General features: G+C 34.1%; 1 protein-coding gene across 7 annotated transcripts in view; it reads left to right on the forward strand.

Moving 5' to 3' along the window:
- Positions 1-26,773, forward strand: part of Ca-beta (Calcium channel protein beta subunit) — a 483,978-nt gene that overhangs the window by 438,925 nt on the left and 18,280 nt on the right. For 5 of the 7 annotated variants that reach the window (XM_074172644.1, XM_074172648.1, XM_074172645.1 and 2 more), the window contains one exon: positions 2,718-2,756. The exons of 1 other annotated variant lie outside the window; for it this stretch is intronic. In XM_074172644.1, the coding sequence (XP_074028745.1) occupies positions 2,718-2,756 (39 nt within the window). Of the gene's footprint in view, positions 1-2,717; positions 2,757-6,287; positions 6,345-26,773 lie in introns of all 7 variants that reach the window. One more of the 7 variants, XM_074172649.1, reaches the window with a different exon arrangement.

A 26,773-nucleotide genomic window follows, 5' to 3' on the forward strand; every position in this document is an offset into this window, starting at 1 on the left:
TTTTTTCCTTGTTTTAGATAATCCATATTATTTACAATTCTCTAAATTTCAATAATGAAGTTCACAAACTGAAGTTTTTAAAACACTGATCACATCAAAAACACATTTTCATATCTGTATAACTATCTAATAGAATTTTATTACATTGAATCTTTTTTTTGTGTTGCCTCATCATTATTCAGAATAAAACATAAAAGAAAGATAATAAATATTGAAACATAACGAAACTACTTTCAGGGGTAGTTTATGTTTTTTTCTTGTATTTTTTGTAATTTTTTAATTCATTTCCTACCTTTTTTCAGAAGTTCCTTATTATTTATTATTTTCTGATCTCTCCAAAATCTTATTTATACAGGGTGTAACTGAATAAGTGTAAAACATTCAAGGAGGTGATTCCTCATCGAAAAAAAGATAGGATCTTTCATATAAAAAAACTTCATTGGAGCATCCCTTGTTAAGATACAGCCCCTTAAAGGGGTACATGAAATTTGTATAACAATTTTATTCACAAGCACTGAAAAAGTTACAATATTGAAATTAACCTGCCGTTCTGTACTACCAAAAAGACACTTAGCCAGTAATTTATTTGGTTTACCCCATGGTAATGTAACTTTTTGTCTTATTATTTGTTTACCATTAAAACATTTATTTCCGATAGCCTGTTTCATTTTAAACAGAAAATGTCTCTTGGGTTTTTTGCCCAAAATAAACCAGTTCGCAGCAAAACATTATTTTACGAACAACTACAGAGATACATCATCATAAATGCGAAATTGATTTATTGTTATTTTGTAGTTAGTACCTGCATTAAACGAATAGTGTAATAAACCAAACTAATTTATTATTAACAAAACACACAACATGTAAAAATCATATGTCTACCTTTAGACATTCGCATGCGTCTAGACGTTGGCGCATTGAGCCACATATTCGCTCAAATATTCCTGGAGTCTCTCTGATTACCCTGCACGCATCGATGATGCGGTTTCTTAAGTCCTCTATATCGCGAACAGGAGAACGATAAACCAAATGCTGTAAATGGCCCCAAATAGGGAAATCTAGAGGATTGAGATCCGGGGATTGAGCGGGCCAATTCTGTGGTCCTCCTCGACCTATCCACTGATTTGCATATGTTTCAGTTAAATGATGACGTGCTACTTGACTAAAATGGGCGGGAGCCCCATCATGCATAAAAAATATATCCCTTCTGACGCCCAAAGGAACTTCCTCCAGCAGTACTGGATGCACTTCTCTTAAAAATTGAACGTATGCCTCACCATTTAATCGAGGAGGTAGAAAATAAGGCCCAATTAAATCATCCCCAATAACTCCGAGCCACATGTTGAGAGAAAACTGTTCTTGATGATTAGTTTCGAAAGTAGCGTGAGGGTTTTCATCAGCCCATATGTGGTAATTATGAAAATTAATAATCTTGTCCCGAGAGAAACTACATTCGTCTGTGAATTCTATCGTCTTCAGAAAGTCAAAATTTCTTCTAATCATTTACAGCATCCAATTGCAGAATTCAAGACGGTTCGGAAAGTCTCGCGGTAACAGTGCCTGTACTCGTTGCAGATGGTAAGGGTATAATAGTTGTTCCTTTAAAATTCGAAATACCGGCATATGATCAACATTTAGCTGAAAAGCAATCTTTCTAGTACTGATAGTAGATTGTTCTTCAATCAAATTAGGTACTGCTTCCTCAAGCTGTGGTGTTCGTACTTCTCGATGGCGTTCTTTTGTCGAATGAACCATATTCTCGTAATCGTTGATGAAGTCGAGCAAATATTCTATGTGAAGGATGCTGCCGTTGAGAATACATTTCAGCATATCTTCTAGAAGCTTCTAACTCGTTCCCCTGCGACAGACTGTAAACGGTATGCATATCAGCCATTTCCTCATTTGTGTATGCCTATCAGATAGATTAGTTTCGTATTTTTGCATTTATGACGATGTATCTCTGTAGTTGTTCCTAAAATAATTTTTTGCTGCGAACTGGTTTATTTTGGGCAAAAAACTCAAGAGACATTTTTTGTTTAGAATAAAACAGGCTATCGGAAATGATTTTATAAATTGTAAACCCCTTACAACGATGGGGTGAACCAAATAAATTTCTGGCTAAGTGTCTTTTTGGTAGTACAAAACGTCAGTTTAATTTCAATATTGTAACTTTTTTAGTGCTTGTGAAAAAAATTGTTAAACAAATTTTATGTACCCATTTAAGGGGCTGTATCTTAACAAGGAATGCTCCAATGAAATTTCTTTATATGAAAGATCCTATCTTTTTTTTCGATGAGGAATCACCTCTTTAAATGTATTACACTTATTCAGTTACACCCTGTATATAGTGATATCGTATTGAATTTTGTTCTAGTAGTGAGTTTTTCATTTCTTCATCAGTATTCTGAATGCAACATAAGACAATAATAATACATTATTGTGATATTTTGACTTCAGTAAATGGTTTTGATATAATAGTTTATTTTCAGGAATATTTTTCCGTGAACACGTGTTGTGGTTTTTCTACACTGTTTAGTAAAAATCTAACGATAAATTGTTTCCTAAACAGAATAAACATTTCAAAATCCCCTTCTTGATTGAAAAATATTGTCACAATGTTTGTAACTTTCAGAATAAAACGAAGTATTTGAATGTTGGAAAAAATTTCGAACAATCAAAAAGTATTCACTAAACTAACATACTAACATTTTTTTCAGCACACCACGATGTATACGGATATTCTCATGAATCTCGAGGTAGTCATGCAGGTGTTAGATACATAGGATTGCAAAGTTGGGATTCAGTAGACTCTTTAGAATCACTGTCGTTTTTATAGATCACTGCATGATTGTCTTGATTATGAATTATTATGCATCTCGAATGTATTGATTTAAGTTGCTTAGTAAGTTTATCCGCATTCAGCTATGATGGTGTTACTGTATACGTAGTTCACGAAAAATAATTTACTGTCATGCAATGGCCAATTTTAGTGTGAAAGAAAATGAGAAAGTATATTATTGAATCACGAAGTGTATCAAGTAGGATGAAATTGCATGCGATGTACGAGTAGGCCTTGATATAGGAAAATTCAAATTATTATAAGAAATTTCGAAATTCTTGTCGAAATTCTGTGTTTGAACAAAAAATTTAAATTCCATTCAATGAAACCAGATATGACCTTGAAAATATTACACATTTCGTAAGGGTAGAATGATTACCAACTGAAATAAAAATTAACGGGTGTTTCAGTATGAGGTATTAATTTCAATTTACGGTGATTTTCTTTATTTTTTGTTTTTGATATTGAACATTTCATGCTGGGTAACTATCTGGGAACTGTTTCCGTGATAATGTAAAAATTATAAACTGAAAAGTTATGAAAGTTCGGCAGTATAACCATAATTCGGCTGAAATTATTTTTGAAGTCCGGAATACTTATGTTGTACCAGAAGTGGGTGAGAACTTCGTTGTTTTGAATGGAATATTAGTTTTGCATTTTATGTAAAATTCTTGATCCATTTCACGGCCTCTTTATATTATTTGTCTTACATAGTTTCAGAAATATTCGACATTTGTCATAAAAAGTGACCTTTTCAATTTGTTAAACATTCCTAGTGATTGATTCACGGATATCAAAGATTAACGAGGGCCTGAAAGCAATAAGTTACAAGGTCAAACTTCGACATTGACCGCTGTCACAGTAGCCCTTACTCAGGCTTCAGCTATGCACTGAGGAGACCTTGGCAGATCGAAACAACGTTATCTGATATTTGTTTTTGGCTGTAGTTTTAACTAAATATTCTTTGTACTTTCTAATGTTTTTCAGTTCCTCGTATGAAACGTTTAGGAAAAGGTATGAGTTGAAGAGTATGAAGTAGTCTAAAATCTATAAGTTTTCATATAAGACAGCGTTCTGTTAGATCCATTCCTCTTCGGAGACTTGAGGCGAGGTGGAGCTGGCAAGGTATCACATTAAATATTGTTGAAAAGGTTTTTCGAACCGATAAGAGAAATATAATGTTTTCTTAGTAGCGCATATTCTGTAGGTTTTTCAATTTTCCCTTGGTAATATATATTGGAGGGACGGTAACCGGTTACTAATTGTGACGATCAATTTTCACTATGTATCGTCCAACCCGTTTAGAATTCGCATGTTAAACTGAGTGATTCATTTTTTCACTGCATTAATCCATTATGTTGCTTCCTGGCGTTGATGGTATCGAACCTACCTGGTGTTAGACACCTTGTGTTGTCTGAAACTTTTCAGTATAGCCAGTTGTAGAGTCATAAAATCAGGAATCAGCTCAGATACACTGCCGCTGTTGACGATGATGAGATTTGTGAACAAAACTAGATTTGTATTCCCTACAACTAATGACTGCTGTAACTTCTAGGGGCGTGAGCCTCAGCAGCCTAAATGCAGATTCGCTATTGCTGACCTGAGTTAGTGCAACGAATTATAGAATCAACTGTTTTAAACAAATTTATTTCCAACAATATTTCAGTAATCACAAACTAATTTATATTCAACACTTAGCAACTTACGCTCAATTTATTTCCACTATTTGAATTTCCTATTTAGCCGCTCGGTTCACTTTCTGAACTGCCCTTTTGGGTCAGTAAGCCGGGCTTATAATGTAACGAATCTTTCTAGAAATATGTAGTTAGTTTAGTACTCAACTAGAGTTTTACCGGCGGTTGCCGACTGCATTCTTTCGCGGTGATGTCATGTGTTTGTTACATGATTCGGCCGGTCGGGGGCGGCTTCAGATTCGTTACATTAGAAAGAATCTCTATGCGCAGTGGGGATGACACATCGATAATTATGTCCATTAATAGCCCAACTAGCTTTTCTGCTTCCCTTAGTGCTATCTAATATAGCAATCCTCACAATTGGATGGGAATGGAAATATTACACGGACAAGTAACATCAGAGATATACTTGCAGTTTTTCAACTTTGTAACTGATGTTAGATTATAATTGAACTATCATTTCAGAATACTCGAATGAGATACGTCAATTCACGTGAATACCTTCAAAATGAAAAATGTTCACATAAGTTGCATTTAGTCCAATAAAGAGGATTTTCAAATTATTTTTAGTGTTAACTTAACAACATGTTCCCGGCCCTCTTCTCTGTACAGTAGAAACTGTGAGTAAGCAGGATATTCTCAAGCCAATCGCTTGGCCTTCTTCTCAAAATTGAACGGGATGAGCAAATTCATATTAACAAAATCAAACTCATTAAAAATGAGGATTGAAATTTCCTATGTTTTATACCATTTGTAACTAACGTTACTGCAGTTTTATCCTAGAAGGAAATTTCCAAACGAATACAATAAACTTTATTGTATTCAACATTTTCAAACGAATGCAATAAACTTTATTGTATTCAACATTTTCAAACGAATGCAATAAACTTTATTGTATTCAAGTACATTTCCTAACGAATACAATAAAATTTAGTGTATCCATCAATTTGTTGAATCCAAACTCTTTTGGCTAATCATAAATGGTATTCAAAACATTCATACTTCTTATTAAATGTCGATGACGTTTATTTTTCTATAGTTTTAATATAAGTACATATTGAGAGCGAGTTGGTCTACTTGTCCTTGTGATTACATAACTCTGTGAAGTAGGTATATTTTTATATTTTGCCTTTGACTTATCTGTGACAAAAATAAAAATATTAATAATCATTAGATTTTAATCTCAAAAACATTCCTAGTTTTGTAACTCAAATCGTTTCATTATTGAAAATAGTTTGAAGCACAATCAAAAATCGACTTATATTATGTGAGTGGATGATATGTATTTCTGAAAAATTATTGACCTACCTTGTTGGTACAATTCGTGATTCGATTTCTCTTCACAATTCCAGTATCAGTACATTCCACGATTGAAATGAAATACACGCCACAACAATTGAGCTGGATGATTTTAAAATTAACTTATGAAATAATTTATGAACAGTCGCATTTAGTGCCAATATTTTTTTAATGTTATTTTTTTGTCAGTATTCTTATCTATCAAAAAATATATAGAAACATGGTCCCAATATCTGTACATGATAATATCTACCTCAATAGTTGGGTGGTGTAGTTGAATAAATTAGTTTTTACATGTTTTGTGAACTACGGCATACATATATTAGACACATAACAATATTGCCAAAACATGTACAACTTGGGTCCAAAATAACACAATGTGATGAAAAATAAACTCATTCAGACACACTTCAGGTTTTTCTTTCATTTTTTCTTATCAGTTCATAATTTTTCAGATTTTTCCGGTTCTATGACTCCAATACCACCTAATAATTGATTTGTTGAAAACACAGGTTCAGTTGATTTTCGTTTGTTTTTAATATATTTTTTCTCTTTCATTTTGGATACCGCTTGGCAACACTTTGAAATGCAACGCTAAAACACAACGCTAAATCGCAACGCTTCATGCTAATTGCACAAAAAATTAATGCGCAGAAGCACCTGGTAAGGTTTGGCGTGCTGGCCCCACAGATTTGTTTGCTTAGCAGGACGAGTTTGTAAGTTTGGAGTTGGATTGGAATCGTTTTTATTTTATGAGAATGTTGTTATTTTCACGAAGCATTATTATAATTCAAATTCATTGATCTAATGTTTGAATTATACCCATTTTAGTTTATAGATTTAGTTATCATTCATGAACGACTATAGAAAAATTAAACGTAATATCAATTTTGAAGGATATAATCGATGAGAGGAGGGTCAGAGCGAAACTATTTTTTATTTTATTATTATCACATGACTTTTCATTATTATTCTAAACGTTCTATCTATCTTCCGATAGTCCTGTATTTGATGATTCAGATCACAGTAACCATTATGTAGTTCTAAATTTTCGGTACGTTGTCTATATGTTGGTTCAACTTCAGACTTTCAATCATATCTTCTTTTGGTACATTTCAGTTACATTACCCATTTTGTAAAGAATAAAATTTTCTACAATTGATGTTTCTGAATTTTGTTTCTAGAACTAACAGTTTCGGATTTGTTCACTTTTATTGAAATGGAAAAATCGTACTTCCGTTCTTTACTTCAGATAGTTTACTTCAGGGTAATAAGTATCAGGATAATACTTGTAGGGAGTTCAATAACATCCAAAACGTATGTCATTTTTTAAGATAACCCTACGGGAGAAGGGAGCTGAACAAATTAAAACAACGGAATAGTTTTTTGTTATTGTGAAGGCACATTGTATCTTAGTTGTCAAGAAGAGCAAAGTTTGTAAAACTACTATTCCAATATCACTCGGAAATTTATCAGTTGGTGGCTATTTAGTGGTATTGTTCATCTGAGATCGAATGTCTAATTGAATTCTGTAATATTATAAAACAACGATGAAAATTAAAACAACAATAAAAAATAATTGGCGCTCCGGGGCGACTTCATTGATTTTAGTGGCGCATTTGCTTTCTCAGCTGCAGGAAAACCCGGAAAAACCTGCAGCATCAGATCGTCTGAAGATCTTGATCTGCCAGTGTCTTCTCTCTCATGTCTCTCTCTGTCTCCAGAGGCTCAAACAGATTCAATACATCGCCGGAACACTTCGTGACATGACTATCGTCAAACTTAAACCAGTCAGTTTCATCTTTGACCAAGGCGCAATAATGACCAAATTCAACGTCAGAACCACAGTGAACAATTACTGCATGAATATTATAATAATGGTCTGCTAGATTGAAATGTTCATCTATTTCGAACCTTCGAAAGAGTTTCTTGCTTCCGTCAGAGGTCGAGTCTTGTTTGAAGATCATCAGTGTTACTATTATATTGACTGGTGCCTCCTTATAACAGTCAGTTGGTTCGGCGCATTTTTGGCAAAACAGTTGATCATCACCTGTTAAAAATTCCATTTTCAGATGATTTAATAATAAACTTTGCACGGACTGGTTATTAGTCATATTAGGAAACGCTAGATGAAGTTCCAGAAATAAGTTTTCACTACCTCTTGAACATTTACTACAAAGTAAACAAGTGAGGATTTTTCCAGCAAAAGATTTACAAACACAACAATCTGATATTGATTCTTGATTCGACCTTCATTCGTCGAGTGAAAATTGACATTCTCTAGTATTTTAAAGTAATGCGGCAAGTCTGTGAAATTACTTTCTCTGGCAAAAATTGCATATCAGTAGCAGTGAGGTCCTAGTGAAATGAAAATCAGTTCTGAATATCCAATGCCCATTCATTACCACGTTTATGGGTAGCCTTCAGAAACGTGTCCCTCAACGAGTGGATCTGGACCATATGGACAGTGTTTTTGGGAAAAAAAGTTTTTGGCCTTCTACTTCTCCACCTTTCAAAGAAAAAAAGGGAACAATCAATTATTTCAAAAATCAACTCTATACATGCAAAGAAGTAACTTTCAGGCACAAACTGGAAGAAAAATTCCTCTCGAAACTGCTACTTTCATATAAACATTGAATTATACGAAAGAAAAGTACTTTCGAAACAAATACTTCAATATCAGCGCTGAATTATACGAAAACACCATTCTCTATTCCGTTTGTATTCCAAACTTTCGTATGGAATCGAATCAGATATCAGTCACAGAATTCTCACACAATATAATTGATGAAAGAAGTGAATTTTCACTCAGGTGGAACACTGTTATCCCCACTGCTAGACCTCTGACGTTTCGCTCTAAGGCTAATTGCACACACACCGATTTTGGACGTCCGATTTTATACCGGTCGTCCAAATTCAATAGTGAACCACATGTGAGAATGGGACCTGGCACACACGCCGACCGGTGATCGTCGCCGGTAAAATACCGGTGAGCAGCCGTCCACTGCCACTGTATCGCCGGCAGTACCGGGAAGTAGTGGCATATATGACCAAATACAGTCTCGGGTGCTTGCACACTCACCGGATTTTTATCGGTCAAACAATCAGTTGTTTTGTTGTCGTAATTAGCACGCACTACCAAAACGAAGTTAATGCGTAGTAACTACAATTTAACCGAGCATTCGAGACTGGAATGGTCGGTAAAAAACCGGTGAGTATGCAAGAGTGTATTTAGTCATGTACGCCACTATTTTCCGGTACAGCCGGCGCTACAGTGGCAGTGGGCGGCTGCTCACCGGTATTTTACCGGCGACGATCACCGGTCGGCGTGTGTGCCAGGTCCCGTACCCACATGTGGTTCACTATTGGAATTTGGACGACCGGTACAAAGTGGGCCGTCCAAAATCGGTGTTTGTGCAAGTAGCGTAAGACACTTGTCTAATCGACTCTTCAGTTCATAATTACGACTTTTTGTCACGGAATGGGTTCAATCCACCCATGTCATCGATGACAGTACGTAAATAACATTCATTCGCTTATTTCATTAAATCCCTGCCAAAGGAATCTTGTTTAAATTGAAAGAGTATATTTTTAGCAGAAAATATGGAAAAGAAAGTTTCTGCCTTCTACTTCTCCCTTGCTTCAGAAAAGGTGGGAATCTTCCAAAGAAAGGAACGGAGCAGTTGATTTCAAAAATTAACTCTAAACTTTCAGACACAAACTGAAAGAAAACGCCATTTCGAAATAGCTGTTTTCATATAAACATTGAATCACGCGAAAGAAAAATACTCTCAAAAGAAGTACTTTCATATAAATACTGAATTATACGAAAAAACACTTTTCTCTAATCCGTTTGTGTAGATCAGATCGTAAGGTGTAGTTCATAAAAGAAATAGAAAAAAGTGTTTTTCGTATAATTCAGCGTTTATATAAAAGTATTCGTTTGGAATACAAACGAAATAGCAAAAAGTGTTTGGTATAATTCAGTGTTCATATAAAAGTTTTGTTTCGAAAAAATTTTTTTTCGTGTAATTCAATGTTTGTATGAAAATAGTTGTTTCGAGATGGTTTTTTTTTCAGTTTGTGTCTGAAAGTTACTTCTTTGCATGATCTACACTTCTTTGTGTAAAGTTAATTGTTGAAATTTATTAGTTTCTTTGGAAGATTTCCACATTTTTTGTATCAAGATGGAGAAGTAGAAGGCCAAAATATTTCTTTCCCAAAAATTAATCTCTCTTAAAAATATAGCCTTAGAGAGTCTTCTGTTTTGCAAGAAGAGTCTTCTTATCTTTCTCCAATATAAATAATTTGTTCCACACAAAAGAAGCAATGACCCTTGAAGTGTAAATATTTCACCACAGCTGACCTGAAAATATACTTGCCCGAACTCATTGATGACTCGTGACGCTACTTACTCGGCTTATTTTCATAAGAATAAAACACAAGCACTACTAGAAAATCCTTATGGCGCTCTCAGAGCTAGATATTAAATCTATTTGGAAAAACCTTCTCAGGAAGTTTATTCCACATAAACGCAGTTTTTCAGATGAAAGAGTTCCTAAACAGTGAAATTCGGGGTGTACTGAGTTGAAACTCAAAACGATGAGCAGCCACGGATCGTCGCGTATTTCCGATATGTACCGCTCTTGGTGGAATCAAATGTGCCAAGTCACATGATTACTTCCCGTGAAAGTATCTATAGAAGAGAGACAAATCTCAAACCTTACTTCAATGTTCCAGGTTATCAAGGTTCACGTGACGTTCGCGTCTCCAATCAAGCGGATGGCTCTTCTCTGGATGAAATCCAGCAACTTCAGGATATGTTTGGGGGCAGAGCTCCATACATGAGAACAATACCCCAAAGAAGGTCCAATCTGAGCTTTATAAAGCATCAAAAGTTGCTGAGGTGTGTACAGTTTTCTGGATCGGAACAGCGTTCCAAGATTTCGAGAAGGAACCCTTGCAATTCCAGCGACATGATTGTGCCAAGACATATTGGTGTCCATTTTAATCTCCAACTGAATTATCGAAGCAGAAAGCGGAAGGTTCTGACCTGACATTATTATATCCGGTTCGGAGACATTTATCTTCTTGGACAAAAATCGATGCCTGGGTTTTTGTGGTATTGAATTGAACCTGGTTACTTTCACCCTAATTCGAAATCACTTCTAGATCCTCATTAAGATATGCAACCTCCTGCTGTCGGTGAAGATGTGCCTCCGTAGCCGATGTCCTGAAATCTAAATGAAATGACGAGACAAGTGTGCTGTCGTCCGCAAAGCAATATATTGGTTTCTTTTTCTTTCAATAAGTCGTTGATGTACAATAAAATAAAGGTTGGAGACAATATGAACCCATCAACGGCGTTGATGGTGAAAGTATTCGAGAGATATCCATCGATGGTCACTTGCAGGAAACGTTTTTTCAGGAAGCTGCAGAGGCATACACAAAAATGATTCGATAGCATCGAAGTTTGGCCAGCAAACCCTCATGCCACACACGGTCAAAGGCCTTAGAAATATCAAGCGCAACAGCTTTATTGCAATATTTTTTCACATGATAGTTCACATTCCTCGTTGAAATTTGTAGACGGTCACTTTTTTTGTCATTTTCTCAACTGCTTGACATACAGTTTTAATTTCTGTTCGGATCGAGGCTATTTCCACATAATCGTTGAAGTCTATCAACAATATCATGGTGTTTCGGCTAGATACTGATAATTCTCCTGCAGTAAACAGAATTTTTAAAAAAATCACGAGATTATAGGTTTGGCGCACACTTTTAAGACTGAACTGGAAGTTAATTAGTAAATTTCATTGAATATACTATAACGACATGTTAACAAAAAATCAATTTTCTTACCTCCTCCAACCTAAGGTTGACTGAATACAAAGTTCCTTTGTTTTGTAGGTAATTACTCTATACCCTATAAATTTTCCTGATATAACCTATTTTTCCTAAAGTAGACTATAAGTGAAGAAAAGCATTCCAGTTTGACAAATTTCAAAATGAGCATTTTGAACTTTTATCTCTAGTGCATATCTCCAAAACTAGCAGTCCTAGAAACCAAGATCTGTAACAAAAATTGTAGGAGATTTCATTCTCTCAAGATATGAGTACAACTCTTTTGTAGCTAAAATGTACCAAAAGGAGTATATAAAGTTAAATACACTATGTGAAACCCAATTGGAAAAAAATCATTATTTCGGTTACTGTACACATTTAAAAATAATCCCGAAACACGTCAAATATAAATTATAATTTGACGATCTTCGTAAAACGTAAAAATGTCACCCCTACCTTCAACCTCCTTCGAATGACAGGTACAACCCCCAATTTTTTGAATGGGAAGTATAGGTTTGTGATGTATCGTTTGAAAGTTCTCTTCATTCTCTATTCAAAAATGTTATCGCTTTCAAGTTTATTGCAAAAATTAAGATAAAATAAATTAAAATCATGTGGTTACCGAAATTCGATGAAATACACTAAAAAAAACTAAAATTCAATGCAAAACGTAATGAAATTTAGAATACCAAAAATGGTCTATGGATGTTAACGAAGAAGATGTTCAAAATCAGGCGTGACCGACCTAATCGCAAGCGTTATTCGTTCTTTTAAGTCTTTCAAATCTAAAGGTTTAGTTTTGTACACATTACTCTTTACATATCTCCATAAAAAGAAATCTAATGGAAGATCACGTGATCGCGTTGGCCATTCAATCGATCCTCGCCTTCCTATCCACCGATTGGGAAATGTTGTATCGAGGTATTGCCGGACATTAACTTGGTAATATGGTGGTGCTCCATTCTGCTAAAACCATATCCTATTCACTGGAACTTAGAGGTTTTGTGAGCAAATGCCACAAAAATAAGTTCTTTTATCAAAATTGTCTTCCATGAGCTCCTGAGTAGGTATCATTTTATAGGTATGCATTTTATTTTCTTTGAATATGTTTACTATTGATGTATGGCTAACATTGAATGTAGTGGATGCCTGTCTACTCGATGTATGTGGGTTTTCCTCAAACTCAAGCATCAAATCTAATTTGACTTCATCACTCATTGCATTGGCAGCTGCTTTTTTATCTGCCCCACATCACCAAGCTCGCGAAACTGCTTCTCTATTTTGCTTATTGTTTCTTAAGATATGGGCGGTACATTAGGAAATTTCTCATGAAATAGGCGAGGTTTCATCTCCGTAACCAATCAATTGTAAAACTGTTATTTTATGAATTTCCGTTAACCTAACCATTTGTCAGACTTGAAGTTAACGAAATTTAAACTTGAATTAAAATACTGACAACTAATATTCTAATATACGAAACGAGTTGACAAGGCGTTTTAAACTAACGTTGCCACGTAAATTATCTACAGTTTTTCGAAGGATACCATCTAAAAAGAACATTGGTATGGTTTTTGCTAAGTTTCTTATTATCAATAACTCAACATGAAATAAGTTTTGAGCATATTGAAATAAGTTTTGAGTGTATTTTATCGAATTTCGGGAACCACATGATTTTAATTTACTTTATCCTAATTGTTGCAATAAACTTAAAAAAGATGAAATTTTCGAATAGAGAATGAAGAGACCTTTCAAACGATATATCATAAACCTATACTTCCCATTTAAAAAATTGGGGGTTGTACCTGTCATTCGACGTGGGCTTAAGGTAGGGGTAACTTTTTGCCCATGAAGTATGTCAAATTATAATTTAAATTTAACGTGTTTAGGGATTTTGTTAAAATATGTACCGTAACCAAAATAATGAATTTATTCCATTTGGCCTTTACACACTGTATGAAGAAAGTGTCTATTTTCTTCGAATTTTTTCAAGATGGTGGCAGGCACATAGGGGGTAAATCGTGCATTTTGCATTTTAAACCCTCATCAACCGTCTCAGAAAACATAGCAAATTATTATAACTACAGACCTTTGTAAGTAAATCCTTCACTTTTGGTTTTTAGTTTTTGTTAGAAAAGACCTAAAGCCTCGAACTTGAGGCATTGCTTCTATGAGTTAATCAAAATAATGGTTATGAATGATTCATTACTACATAGGTAGTATGAAACAAAGTCACTTTCCGCTGTCTGTCCCTATGTATGCATAGATCTTTGAAACTACGCAACAGATTTTGATGCGGGTTAAGTGTTAAGAGGAAGGTTTATGTGTATATAACATGCATAATACTGTAGAAACACTGTTAATTTTACAGGTTTCTAATGTCATGTCGTAAATACAAAACTTTTTTTGCGCTTACATTGCAAACGGTGGCTGAACCCTACGAGATAGATCAATGTACTACTACTACAGTATTGCACACCTTAAGAAGGTCTACAAAAAAATCTGCGATGGTGTATGTCTACCTCACAATAATCATTTTTAATCTTTAACTTCTTCACGAAGCAATTTTAAGCACCACATCATTGGTGCTTATCCAATTAAGTACCTTAAATACATCATGCATTTAATATAAATCAATATGGCCCTATACAGCATGTGATTTGAATGAATATTTTCGAAGATATCACAGATTCAAAATGCAGGGATATACTGGTTGTGGCGGTACCGGTGAGGGGGCTGGCGGCGCGTGCCTGTAAATAGCGCGTCGATTAGCAGCGATCGCACACGTTCATATGTATAAATAATATCAGCATTGCACCCGTGCGCAAGTTTCGAATAAGTGATTGAGTGAGGTGTCTAATGCAAAAGGTACGGATTAGAAAAAAAACTAAATAACTGTTCGAATAATTGTCGACCTTTCTGAGCATTTTCACCTAACAGATTGTGAAAGGTGAATATTATTTTGCGAAATGACAATTCAATTGGAGACATGCCTGAATTTGTTCATAATTATTTTGACTAATAATGATCAACTTTCCTCAACGCTTTTTTGTTTTATTCACTGTTCAATTTCCGTGAGAGTTCACAGCCACTGTTTGGATTGTGAAATTTATCAGAAAAGCAATCACGCTATTTTTATCGCTTAGATGAACAATATTCTCAACAGTTGCCCAGACAAAGACCGCTTTCTGAACCTATTCTTAGATAAACTAATTAACAACTTCATCTCGCCCTAACCATATTTTCGTTCAGTCAACATACGTTTCACACCAAGCTTCATAAAGTAACGACAACCAGTTGCTATCAAGTACTAATAACATTGAATAGTGTAGAAGATACAAAAATTCAAGTCGTTCAAACGTCCATAAAAATATATGGAATAAAACTGAAACACTCATTGAGGAATCCATGAAGGGATGAAGTATTTTCAATTCATTCTATGATACATAGGGTGATTTTCTCATTAACTTCAGAGGATATTTTATGAGTAAAAGGTCATCTGATAAAATCTTCACAACTCCTTAGTTTCGGAGATCCAGGGTGTTGGAATATTATGCCATATAATGTCGTCATTTTCATGAAGATAGATCTCAGCAGTACAAAGTTAGTGTTCCGTGAATAACCATCTACAATCGAGAAATAGTGAATAGGTGAAGGAACTAGACAAGGCAAAAATTAATAAAAAACCCTGTCTTGTCTTTTTTTCAAGTCAAACTAGTTTGATTCAATTTACGTCTAACAAGAAAAGTACAAATAGTTTTTTCAAAGACAAAACACAAGCACTACAGAAAAATCCTTAAGGCGCTCCAAGAGCGGTGCCCGTGCGAAAGTAGCGATTCATGTTGATTTAAATCGCTGGAGATTAAATTCATTTCGAATAACGTTCTCGGAAAGTTTATTCCACATAAACGCAGTTCTCCAAATGGAAAAGTTCTGGTGTACTGAGTTGAACCTCAAAGGAATGAGCAGTCACAGTCCGTCGTGTATTTCTGATACGAGTATGTACCGCTCTTGGTGGAATCAAATGTACCAAGTCACTTGAGCACCTCCCGTGAAAGTATTCATGAAAAAGTCTCAAATCTCCAACCTTTCCATGTGTTCCAGACTATCAAGGTTGCAAGTGACGTTCGCGTCTCCAATCAGGCGGATGCCTCTTTTCTGAATGGAATCCAGCAGGTTCAGGGTATACTTATGGGCGGAGTTCTATACATGAGAACAATATTCCAAAGAGAGTCGGATCTGAGCTTTATAAAACATCAAAAGTTGCTGGGGTTTGTACACTTTCTCAGTTTGGAACAGTGTTCCAAGCTTTTGAGAAGTAGCCTTTGCAATTCCAGTAACATGATTGTGTCAAGACATATTGGTGTCCATTTCAACCCCCGACAAACTTATCGAAGCAGAAAGGGAAATTGTCCGGTTCGAAGACATTTATTTTTCTGGAGAAAACCGATGCCTGGGTTTTTGTCGCATTGAATTGAACCTGGTTACTTTCAATCCAATTCGGAATCACCTCTAGATCCTAACGGATGGCTCTACGAATTGGACGAGTGGTGACAATGGTATTTTTCTATGTAAGTGAGTTAATGGGCTTCTTCTCGATCCGTGAGCGTCGCGATTCGTGATCCGGTTGGCAGGTTTCATCTTCTTGGTTGTTTAGGGTGGTCCGGGTACAATAGCATTGGTAAGATTTTGGTTCTGGCCTAGGGTGTGATCGGGTCAGATGTTGCTCTAAGCTGTGAAGCAGCCCGCTTCCTGATTGCCAGCGGGAACTCATCCATGTTAAAAAAAAGTAAATTCTTGAATTAAGACAATGTGAAGTTTTTGGCTCACTACGAAATCAGATGGAACTGCTTTCGGTCGAGTTCATTCGATCAGCAAAAAAAATAAACACCATTTGGGAAAAACCCCGAAACTATTTACGGTACGTAAGAAACATCATGTATATGAGAAAATAATCAGAGGCAGTAACAAAAATGTACAGAAAACTGTGGGTCACTTAGGAATAGATGATTAAATTAAAAAAACGAAATTGAAACCCATTAGAGTATGACAAAAATTAGATTACTTTCTTCAGAGATTTTGTGCCTTTCCATATAATTTTTTAGATTGCTAAATCAATCAATTACGGACATTGCGTGCTTTTTTGAAAATTTATATTACTTACATTGAAAAATCTAAAGATATTCCCAGTTTTCCTTTACTAATATGACTTTCGTTCAATAATAGGTACATAATCCTTTTTATATTTTTATGGTGAAACTTTTTGGAAATATTCTAGATACATTAGTAACTTTCCTTGAAAATGCTTCTTGGAGGTTTATTACAAAGCATTCAGTAGGGTGAATTTCTCGAACAATTTAGAGTGAAGAAAGAATAGCATGCAAAATAAGTGCTGTAAGATAAATGTTTGGTTATGATAATCGTATTTTGTTGTAGAAAACAAAAGAATATACTTCTTCAATCGGATACTTGAAAGTTTCTAAATTTCTTATTTGGTACCCAGCATCATTCTGAGTGCAGTTGATCTTTCCGATTATTTTTAACAATTGTTCATCTCAAAAGTCTTGAAATGAATTCCTTACAAGGTTGCGAATATATTGAATTTTTTATCAATAGTTTTTCTTTCACGTGACATGAAGGATCTCTATCATAAATTATATCGGTTCAAGAGTAGATAATTCCTGCACAATCTTCGAATCTGATAATTACAGGTTCTAATTTTTCTCATGCGTGACAGATATTCATCAGAAATATTACTGAACCTATTTACTCCTTTGTCGGCGTTTTTCCAGGTATTTAAAAATGTATTTTTTAGTATAGAATATGATACTTTAATGGCCACTTGAATCCATTTATCAGCATAAGATTGTCTTTGGAAATCATGATAACTTTATTATGATCAATGTTTCTGCTTAGAATATTGACAATAACAATTGAACCTTATCAGTATAATGAAGAAAAGAGATTTGAAACTTTTTCCACTTATTCCACTTATTCCTTAACAGTAACTAACGTTACTGCAGTTTCGTCCTATAAGGACATTTCCAAACTTATACATCAAACTAACAATGGTTTATTACATTAGCCCTTATATAGCAACCCTGTAGGTAATAATAGAGGTACTTTGCTTGACTGAGTACCTGTGCTAATTTAAAAACTGGTGAGTAAACTGAATCGATATGATCATTTAACAGTTTGCACCCGCAATGTTTATGCTTGTGAATTTCCAAGGATTTTGTAACAACTTATTAAGACATATTCCTAGGAATACGTGTTGACAAGTTGTTCAAAAATATTACCAATTTCGTTCCACTTCACAGCATTAAAAATTCACTGACTTTAGTAGAAAAAATAAGAAATCAAACCACGCCACACAGATAATTCAATTTTAATTTCATTCGATGTGAAGAATATGTTCTCCAACATACCGTACAACGAGTGTAAATAAATAGATATTACTGGAGTTTTTTCCCAACACCAAATCGTCATTTTTAACACCTTGACACATGTTTCGATCACCAAGTGATCATCTTCAAAGAGAAAGATTGAAAGTAGAAACTAAAACGAGCTAACCATATTCATGCTATATAGGTAACCCATACAGGTAAACCATCCAGGCGTATCAACCATACAGGTATACCAACCTAAATTAATTTTACAATTTTGCCCTATCTATTATTTCACAATATATGTTTATATAAAACAATTTTCAGCTATATAAAAATTAATTTCACAATATTGCCTATCCAAATTTATTTTTGCAATGTGTCCTTATGTAGTAATCAGTAAACCCAACAACATTATTTTATTTTATTTTAACAAGCTATAGGTCCGTTATCGTTATTCATGATATTATTGTGTTTACTTATTTCTACACTCTCATAGGCATCTAGTTGCCTGTTGTTGTTAACTTGTTCAACTAATCTTAATGAAATGAAGTCTATGGAATGATTTTGTTGCAGAATATGATGGGCGACTACTGATTTTTCAGGTCTTCCATATTTTAAGTGTGCTATGTGTTCCTTATATCTTACTTTAATAGACCTTTTTTGTCTGTCCATAATATTTTGCATCGCAGCCCTTACATTCAATTTCGTAAATTCCAGACTTTTCCGAATTCTCGACTTTGTCTTTTGGACTTCCTAAAAAGCTCTGTAGTATGTGACTTGTTTTAAAAACCACCTTCATACCTAGTTCTTTGAACATCTTTCCAAAGTTCCTCGTATATTGGTGGTATGGAACTGAGATGTATTTATATTGGTTTTTGTCCTTTCTAAAAGTCGAGATTTCGTTCATTCTTATTTTTATATAGCTGAAAATTGTTTTATATAAACATATATTGTATAATAATAGATAAGGCAAAATCATAAAATTAAAATTAATTTAGGTTTGTATACCTGTCTGATTGGTACGCCTGGATGGTTTACCTGTATGGGTTACCTATATAGCATAAATAGGGTTAGCTCGCATTAGTTTCAGTTTTAATCTTCCTCTTTGAAGACGATCACTTGTTTTTCGAAACACGTGTCGAGGTATTAAAAATAACGTTTTGGTGTTAGGAAAAAATTCCAGTAATATTCATTACTACACCAAAGGTTCCAAACAGTGCATCATAACCCCTTACTTTAGACATATTAGATCAAGCCAAAGTAGACCATATCAGTTCCTTTGAATTCTCAACAGCTTTCAATGTGTGCCTAAATTAGAGGTACCTACAGTTCAACAACAAATTTTATAAACAGGATTCAGGTTTACTAATGGGCTCACCTATTAGACCACTTTTAGTAGACATATTCATGAACAGCTTGGAGAACACTGTAGTAAATTCCGACCTGGGTAAAAACATATTCATTTTTGATACAGATATGTCGACAATATTCGCCTGTTTCAGAGGTACGACAGCTGAATCAATTTATGACATTCATGAATAATCTCAATATTCTCAATAGCAACATTCAGTTCGCACTCGAAACAGATATAGAGAAACAGATAAATTTCGTAGACCTGACCCTTACACACAATCAGAATAAATTTGAATTCAATGTTTTCAGGAAACCTACCTATACAGACATTACCATCCCAAACGATTATTTCCATCCAGACAGTTATAAATCAGCAGCCTACAATTCAATGTTGCACAGAGCATTCTCACTGCCCTTGTCTGCTAACAATCTAGCTAGGGAAATTGATATAATTACACAGATAGGTCATAATAATGGTTTCAACGCAGATACTATCCAGAAAACAGTCAGAAAACAAAACCGTAAATTCGCTTACAGACTAATATATCCTCAAGTCAAACAAGTAAAAATCAAAAAATAGGTAACTCTAAAATATTATGGAAAAAGAACAGAGACAATTGCGGGTTTCTTCAGAAAAAACAATGTGGAAGTGGCATTCAGACCACATGCTAGGTTATCGGATTTCCTTTTCAATGCCAAAGATAAGGTGGATAAGTTGGGGAAATCTGGAGTTTATAAGCTTAAGTGTCCAGAGTGTGATAGTGTTTATGTGGAATAATATGGTCGAAATTTCCAAAAACGGTATGCTGAATATGAAATGTCCTTCAGACTATGATTCATTGGCATTCAACCAAAAACAAGTTCCCGAATCTTAACGATACGGAAATTTTGCACTATGCACTTGGAAATTCGCAAGCATAAACATTGCGGGTGCAACCTGTTAAATGATCAAATCGATTTAATTTACTCACCAGTTTTCAAATTAGCACAACCGCATTTTAAATTGTAAATACAGGTACTCAATCAAGCCAGGTACCTCTATTATTACCTACAGGTGTGCTATATAAGGACTAATATAATAAACTATTGTTAGTTTAATGTATAAGTTTGAAAATGTCCTTATAGGACGAAACTGCAGTAACGTTACTTACAAATAAAAGTGGTGAAAACATAAAAAGTATCAATTATGATTTCCTACCACGTAGTAACGGCTACATCCATTAACTTATTTCTATAGCTATAATTGCACCACATAGAAAATCAGATAATCTTGATTTACGTCAGATGTGTTGAAACCCGCATGAAACTTTGCAAAATTGTGTTGTTTGAATCATATTTTATGACAAAGGAGTTTCAACATACAGTTGGATCTTCAAAAGAATACACATCCGTCATCAACTTATGCATCCGATATAAGCCGACAAATCAAAGAAAACGAAACGATGTTGTCACTGCTCCTAAAGATCATACCTTTCAATGGAGAATTACTTTCATTTTTTAAATTACCAATATTGTATCGATTCTGTGAAATCCCTCAGCACTTAATGAAAATTCATGAGGCATGCGAGGAACTATTGTAAACTTTCAGTGCACATAGTCTGAGTATGAAAACGTCTGAGGAAGCTATTGTATAGCGAAACACGTGTTGCGGCTTTGTAAACTTTCCAGTGCAAGTATCAGAATAAATTGTTACTCGAATAAATGTAAGTTCAAAATTATGATAGAAACACGAAACTACTGTGGAACACGAAATGCCCACAGTATATTAGTTTTGAAAACAATTTGAATATTATTGAAGAATCACCTAAGTTTACCCTTTATTGTGAATCTAGTTAGTTTGAAGGTGGTTGACAATGTTTCGTGGTGTATTTCATCAGTTCAGACTTCCATTGTCTAATATAATATAATTTGATTCGAAATTCCTGAAAAAATATTAGAATGATTAACCGAAAAAAAACAATTTTATTTGAACAAAAAAACTGAAATTACAAAGTAATAATTCAAAACCAAACAACAGCCAAAAAAATAAAAATTGAAATATTAATAAAAGCTGAAAATTAAAAATTATTTTTAACAAAAAATGAAAAATAGAAATTAAAAGATTCTAAACCAAGTTATGTCACGACGTTTCGATTGTTAGTATCAAAAGTCGTTTTCGGGTGATAACTTTCCTGGGCGGAACGTGGGGAAAGTTCATGAGGAAACAATGCCCAAATGCAGAATGAGAACAGGACAACTATGAAGCCACCAACGTCATCAACATGAGTTCCCGCCTGCTCACGAACATAGAGGAATTTTTGAGGAATGGTCTAAACTTTGCCATTGCACCAACATGCAATGTTATTTTTCTTATAAAATAATATGTAGAGCCTCTCCAGAGACTTCAATAAATTCAATACATCCCCATTACACTTCGAGACACAACTATCGTCAAACTTAAGCCGCTCCGTTTCGTCTTTGACCAAGGCGTAATAATGACCGAATTCAACGCCAGAACCACAGTGAACAATAACTGCATGAATATTATAATCTGTCGAGGTTATAACGGAATTACATTCAAGTTTTCACACAAATTAACGATATGGGTCTGTAATTTTTATCAGAATTAGTTATTCCTTATTTACAACATACACAATTTTAAGACAACGATAAAAATAAAATAAATACAGCAATAAAAATTAATTGGCGCTCCGGGGCGACTTCATTGATTCCAGTGGCGCATTTGCTTTTTCAGCTGCAGGAAAACCCGGAAAAACCTGCAGCACCACATCATCTGAAGATCTTGATCCAACAATGTCCTCTCTCTCATAAAACCAAATGTAGGGTAGGGTGTCTCCAGAGGCTCCAATAAATTCAATGCATCGCCAGAATACTTCGTGACACGACTATCGTCATACTTAAACAAGTCCGTTTCTTCTTTGACCAAGGCGTAATAATGACCACATTCAACGCCAGAACCACAGTGAACAATGACTGCATGAATATTATAATAGTGGTCTGCTAGGTTGAAATGTTCATCTATTTCGAACCTTCCAAAGAGTTTCTTGCTTCCGTTAGAGGTTGAGTCTTGTTTGAAAATCATCAGTGTTATTATTAGATTGACAGTTGCCTCAGCTATACTTTTTTCGAGGTTATCCTCGAAAAATTCATCTAATGTATAGTAAGCCTTTTTGACCAGAATTGCCTTCAAGTTTCTCCTAAAATATGGTAGCTTGGCGCATTGTGTTGAACTTTTAGATAACTTGTTGAACATTTTCACTCCATTATATATAACTGAGTTCTTGATTTGACTATTTGTGGGGATAGGACCCTTTAATTGGCAAACTTGTTTAGTATTGTGGTGAGACTGAGAAGTAAAGGTATCTTTGTTCTTGTATATAAGGCATGTTGATTCAAGAATAAACAATGAAGTCACAGTTAAAATTCCATGTATTAAAAACAGTGGCTTGCAAGGATCATTCAACTTTGCTCTACAGGGATAACGTACCGCACGTTTTTTTAATATGAAAACATATTGAAACAGCTGTTTACTGCATACACCCCAAAATGCTATGCCACACCTTAGGTAAGAGTCAATGAGGGCATATTAAACATTTTTGCTGCGTGAAATCCTAATCCTTTTGATTTTTATTCTGATTGCAAAACAAAGTTTCTTATTTATAATGCTCCTCGAATTTCAGAAACTCATCGATATTTATTCCCAAGAATTTTGTAGAGATCTTACTTTCCACTAGTGTATTATTTGCATCACACCATTGTTTAATTTCGCTGAGGACATTACAGATACTTTCGTATAAATTTTGTTGATTTTTATTATGCCACACAAGTGTGGTATCATCTGCAAAACTATTTAAACTACCAGAAATACGTACAGTAGTCAGGTCAATCACATATAGTAAAAAGAGTATGGGTGCTTAGATCGATCCTAGGGGCACTCCTGCTTTCACATTCTTTGTACTTGAACAACTATTGGTTTTAACAAATTGTCTACTACCTGTTAGGTAGAATTCAAACCATTTCAGACAGTGATAAGTGCTCAGCCTTCAAAGGACATTGCGGACACATAGTTTCGAAATTGAATTCAACCAGTTCAGTTGATCATTTCTTGATTTGAGAACCGTGCCAAATGTTTTTCAGTTCCTCAGTGTGTATTAAGCCTCAGGAGTCAATATTTGAAGTGCCTGTCACCTACTCATGTTAGAATTCATCTTTGAAATATGAAATACTGAAAACAACTCCTGAAATGTTGATTGAAAAGAGGGTTGAGTGATACCTCATTTTGAAGATCATTTAGCTACGTTTTCATAAATACCACAGACTTGACCTTTCTTTTCAGTACTTCTGGAGAAATCAAGAAAAACCGTAAAGATTATTATCTAATGTTCAAAATGTTGTCCAGATTCAAAGTCTGCTCTCTTTAACATTTCGAAAAAGTTCTGTCCGGAGTTTTTTGTTGAAGTATTAACTGATTTTACAATAACGTAATTTTGACATTTAGATATGGTTGGGCAATATGAAACTACTAAAAATTGTATCAGAGGCCATCAAATTATATTGGGATAGAAATTTTCAAAACTATTTATTATATTTTTTTGTATCAGATGCATACGATATTTTTTTTGTTTTATCAATGTTTCATTCCGATAATGCAGTATGATTTTACAACACTAATGAGGAGTAATGCAATCAAGCTATGTGACATTATCCAAAGGAACCATTCTGAATCGAAATAAGTTACAAGATCTTTTCAAAAATAATGAATCCTAGACATCTACGTTTTTATAACAGAATCAATTCCCTGAAATCTAAAAAAAATGCCAACCTATAAATTTCAAGATGAACCTTTCTAAGAATAGACACTTATTTGAAAATAATTGCATTCCATTATCTTTATTTTTTATCCTGGAACACTTCAAATATTTTTTCAAGGCGAAATAAAATAGCTACGTATCAGATAAGACTGAAGTGTTTAGAATACTCCACTTTGCAAAACTAGATTAATACATATAAGATATGATTAGTTTTTGAGACGAAATGTCATACATTCTGCCTGCCTTTCCTTCATATATATTTCATAATTATAATTTTTGAATAACTCACGTTTAGTGTTTGAATAGAACTGGCCGATACTTGATTACAATCCATATTCAAAAAACTAATAAATAGAGTTTATTCTATGATTTTCACTATAAGGGTTTTACAAAAACCGCGGTTTTTGTAAAACCTATTTATTAGTTTTTTTTTCACGTTTAGTGTGTTAGAATATTGGTACATTGAAATGATTATTTCTTGTTCATCAGAAGGAGCTGTAACTAGTTAGCAATATTTATCTCAGACGAAGGTTTCATACATGCAGTTGAACCACACTGAAATTTGCTGCCCAGGCACTTTGCTGTTTGGGTCGGATCTTTTCTGCACTGATGAGAGGTAATACTTCGAAACCGGTTATCTACTTAGCAAACTTCTACTACTGGATTAAGACAAACATCAATATCCAGCGTGGTATTGTCCGGGAAAATAGTTGTTTTCCGGCAGGCACTTACCAGAACCTTCGGGTAGGTAGTTGAAAAAGATAAATGTTTCAAGATTTAATTTCGAAATATTCATTTTTTAGTATTTATATTTGAGAAATTGAATTAATATTATTATTAATTATTTTGAAATAATTCAAATGAATGTGTTATGAAATCTCATAAATCAGATTTCTTATCTCAGAATAACATAAAACATCGAATCCAATTTAAAATCAATGACCTTGAGCTGGAGACGCCAGAGTCAATAACATTTTTGGGCACTGAATTGGACTCAAAATTAGAATTTAACACTCATATTGATGTAATCTGCAAAAAAGTAACATTCTTTTAGAACTTTTATACATGAAATACATGAAATGTTTTCAATTTCGAGAAACAATATAATCATATAGGGACGAGCCATTGATTTTACTAGTGAATTTAGAAAATATCTGTTTGTTTAATTTTTGGTCTCGATAATAGTCATGTAGAGGAACATTTGCTCTGTACCGCATAATAAAAAATCAATATTTTAATATCTATATCTACATAAGTTGACGATATTATAGATATCTACATAAGATGAAGATATTATACATATCATAACTTGCACTTCTCTGAAATAAATAAAGATCTTCATGAATATCCAACCAGGCACAATTATGATATTTATTTAGAGCAATACAACAAAATGCAATACATAAAGTTACCACAAGAAATGAAAGATTTTTACTCGCTAGATGCATTTATTCAATCTACTATGTTGATATTTCAGGTTTCATTGTTTTACTGTTTGGAATATTTAAGATATTTTTACGTTTCTGTTTTCGATCTCTCATGTTAGGTATTTGTTATTTAACTGAGCTATTTAATATCAAGTGAATGATCGATAAAGATTGACAAACATATCTATCTATCCAATGAACCAGTTCTCAATTTTGAAATGCATTTCTGTAAATATCTCAAAGACCACTTTCTTTTTTGAGAAAGAAAGGATTTGACTTTCTACTTCTTCTTCGATATATAAAAATTGTAGGGTTCTTTCAAGGAAATGAATTCAGCAATGAATTTTAAAAAGTTAACTCTATACAAAGATGTGTAGATCATTCAAAGAAGTAACTTTCAGATAAAAACTGGAAGGAAAAGCCCTCTTGAAGCAACTACTTTTATATGAATAGTGAATTATGCAAAAAATCCCTTTTTCTGTTCACTTTTTATTCCAAACATTCTTCATAGAATTGAATCAGATATCATTTACAGCATTGCTACACATTATAGTAGTAACTGAAAGAGATAAAATTTCACTTACATGGGACACTGTCATCCTCAATGGTGAACATCCAATGTTGATGTGGATGACATCCGGATAACATTATAACCAAACGGATTTTCATACGGTTCTCACCACAGGAGAGGGACCGCCACAAAATATCCAAATTTTGACGGGTCAGCAACTTTTACATTCATCCTCCCAAACATTTTTTTTTGCATTTTTACTAAGAATACTTGGACAAACATAATAATATTGTTATCGATATATCAGAAAGTCCTTATTGCAAGTTTCCAGTCACTATCAATTTTTTATTTTATCGAGCATTTCACTGGCAATACTTTTTTTCAATGTAATTAGTACCAATGAATTGAAGAGAAATAGAATAAGTGAAACAAAACGGTTGACCCTGCAGTTCATCCTCACAACTTTTTGTATCTTCGAGCTCAGTTGAAATCACTGATGTCTGAAGTTTTTCAACTAGTCGCATTGCTCCCGTTGAACTACTATATTTTTTTTGAATGACGTATTTTGAGACGCCCTGTACACATTGAAGAGTTGCATGTTAAAACGAT

This window comes from Leptinotarsa decemlineata, unplaced genomic scaffold (genome assembly GCF_025532065.1).
Source record: "Leptinotarsa decemlineata unplaced genomic scaffold, Ldec_3_MD MMD2_tig00000133_RagTag_RagTag, whole genome shotgun sequence".
In the NCBI taxonomy this organism is placed as follows: domain Eukaryota; kingdom Metazoa; phylum Arthropoda; class Insecta; order Coleoptera; family Chrysomelidae; genus Leptinotarsa; species Leptinotarsa decemlineata.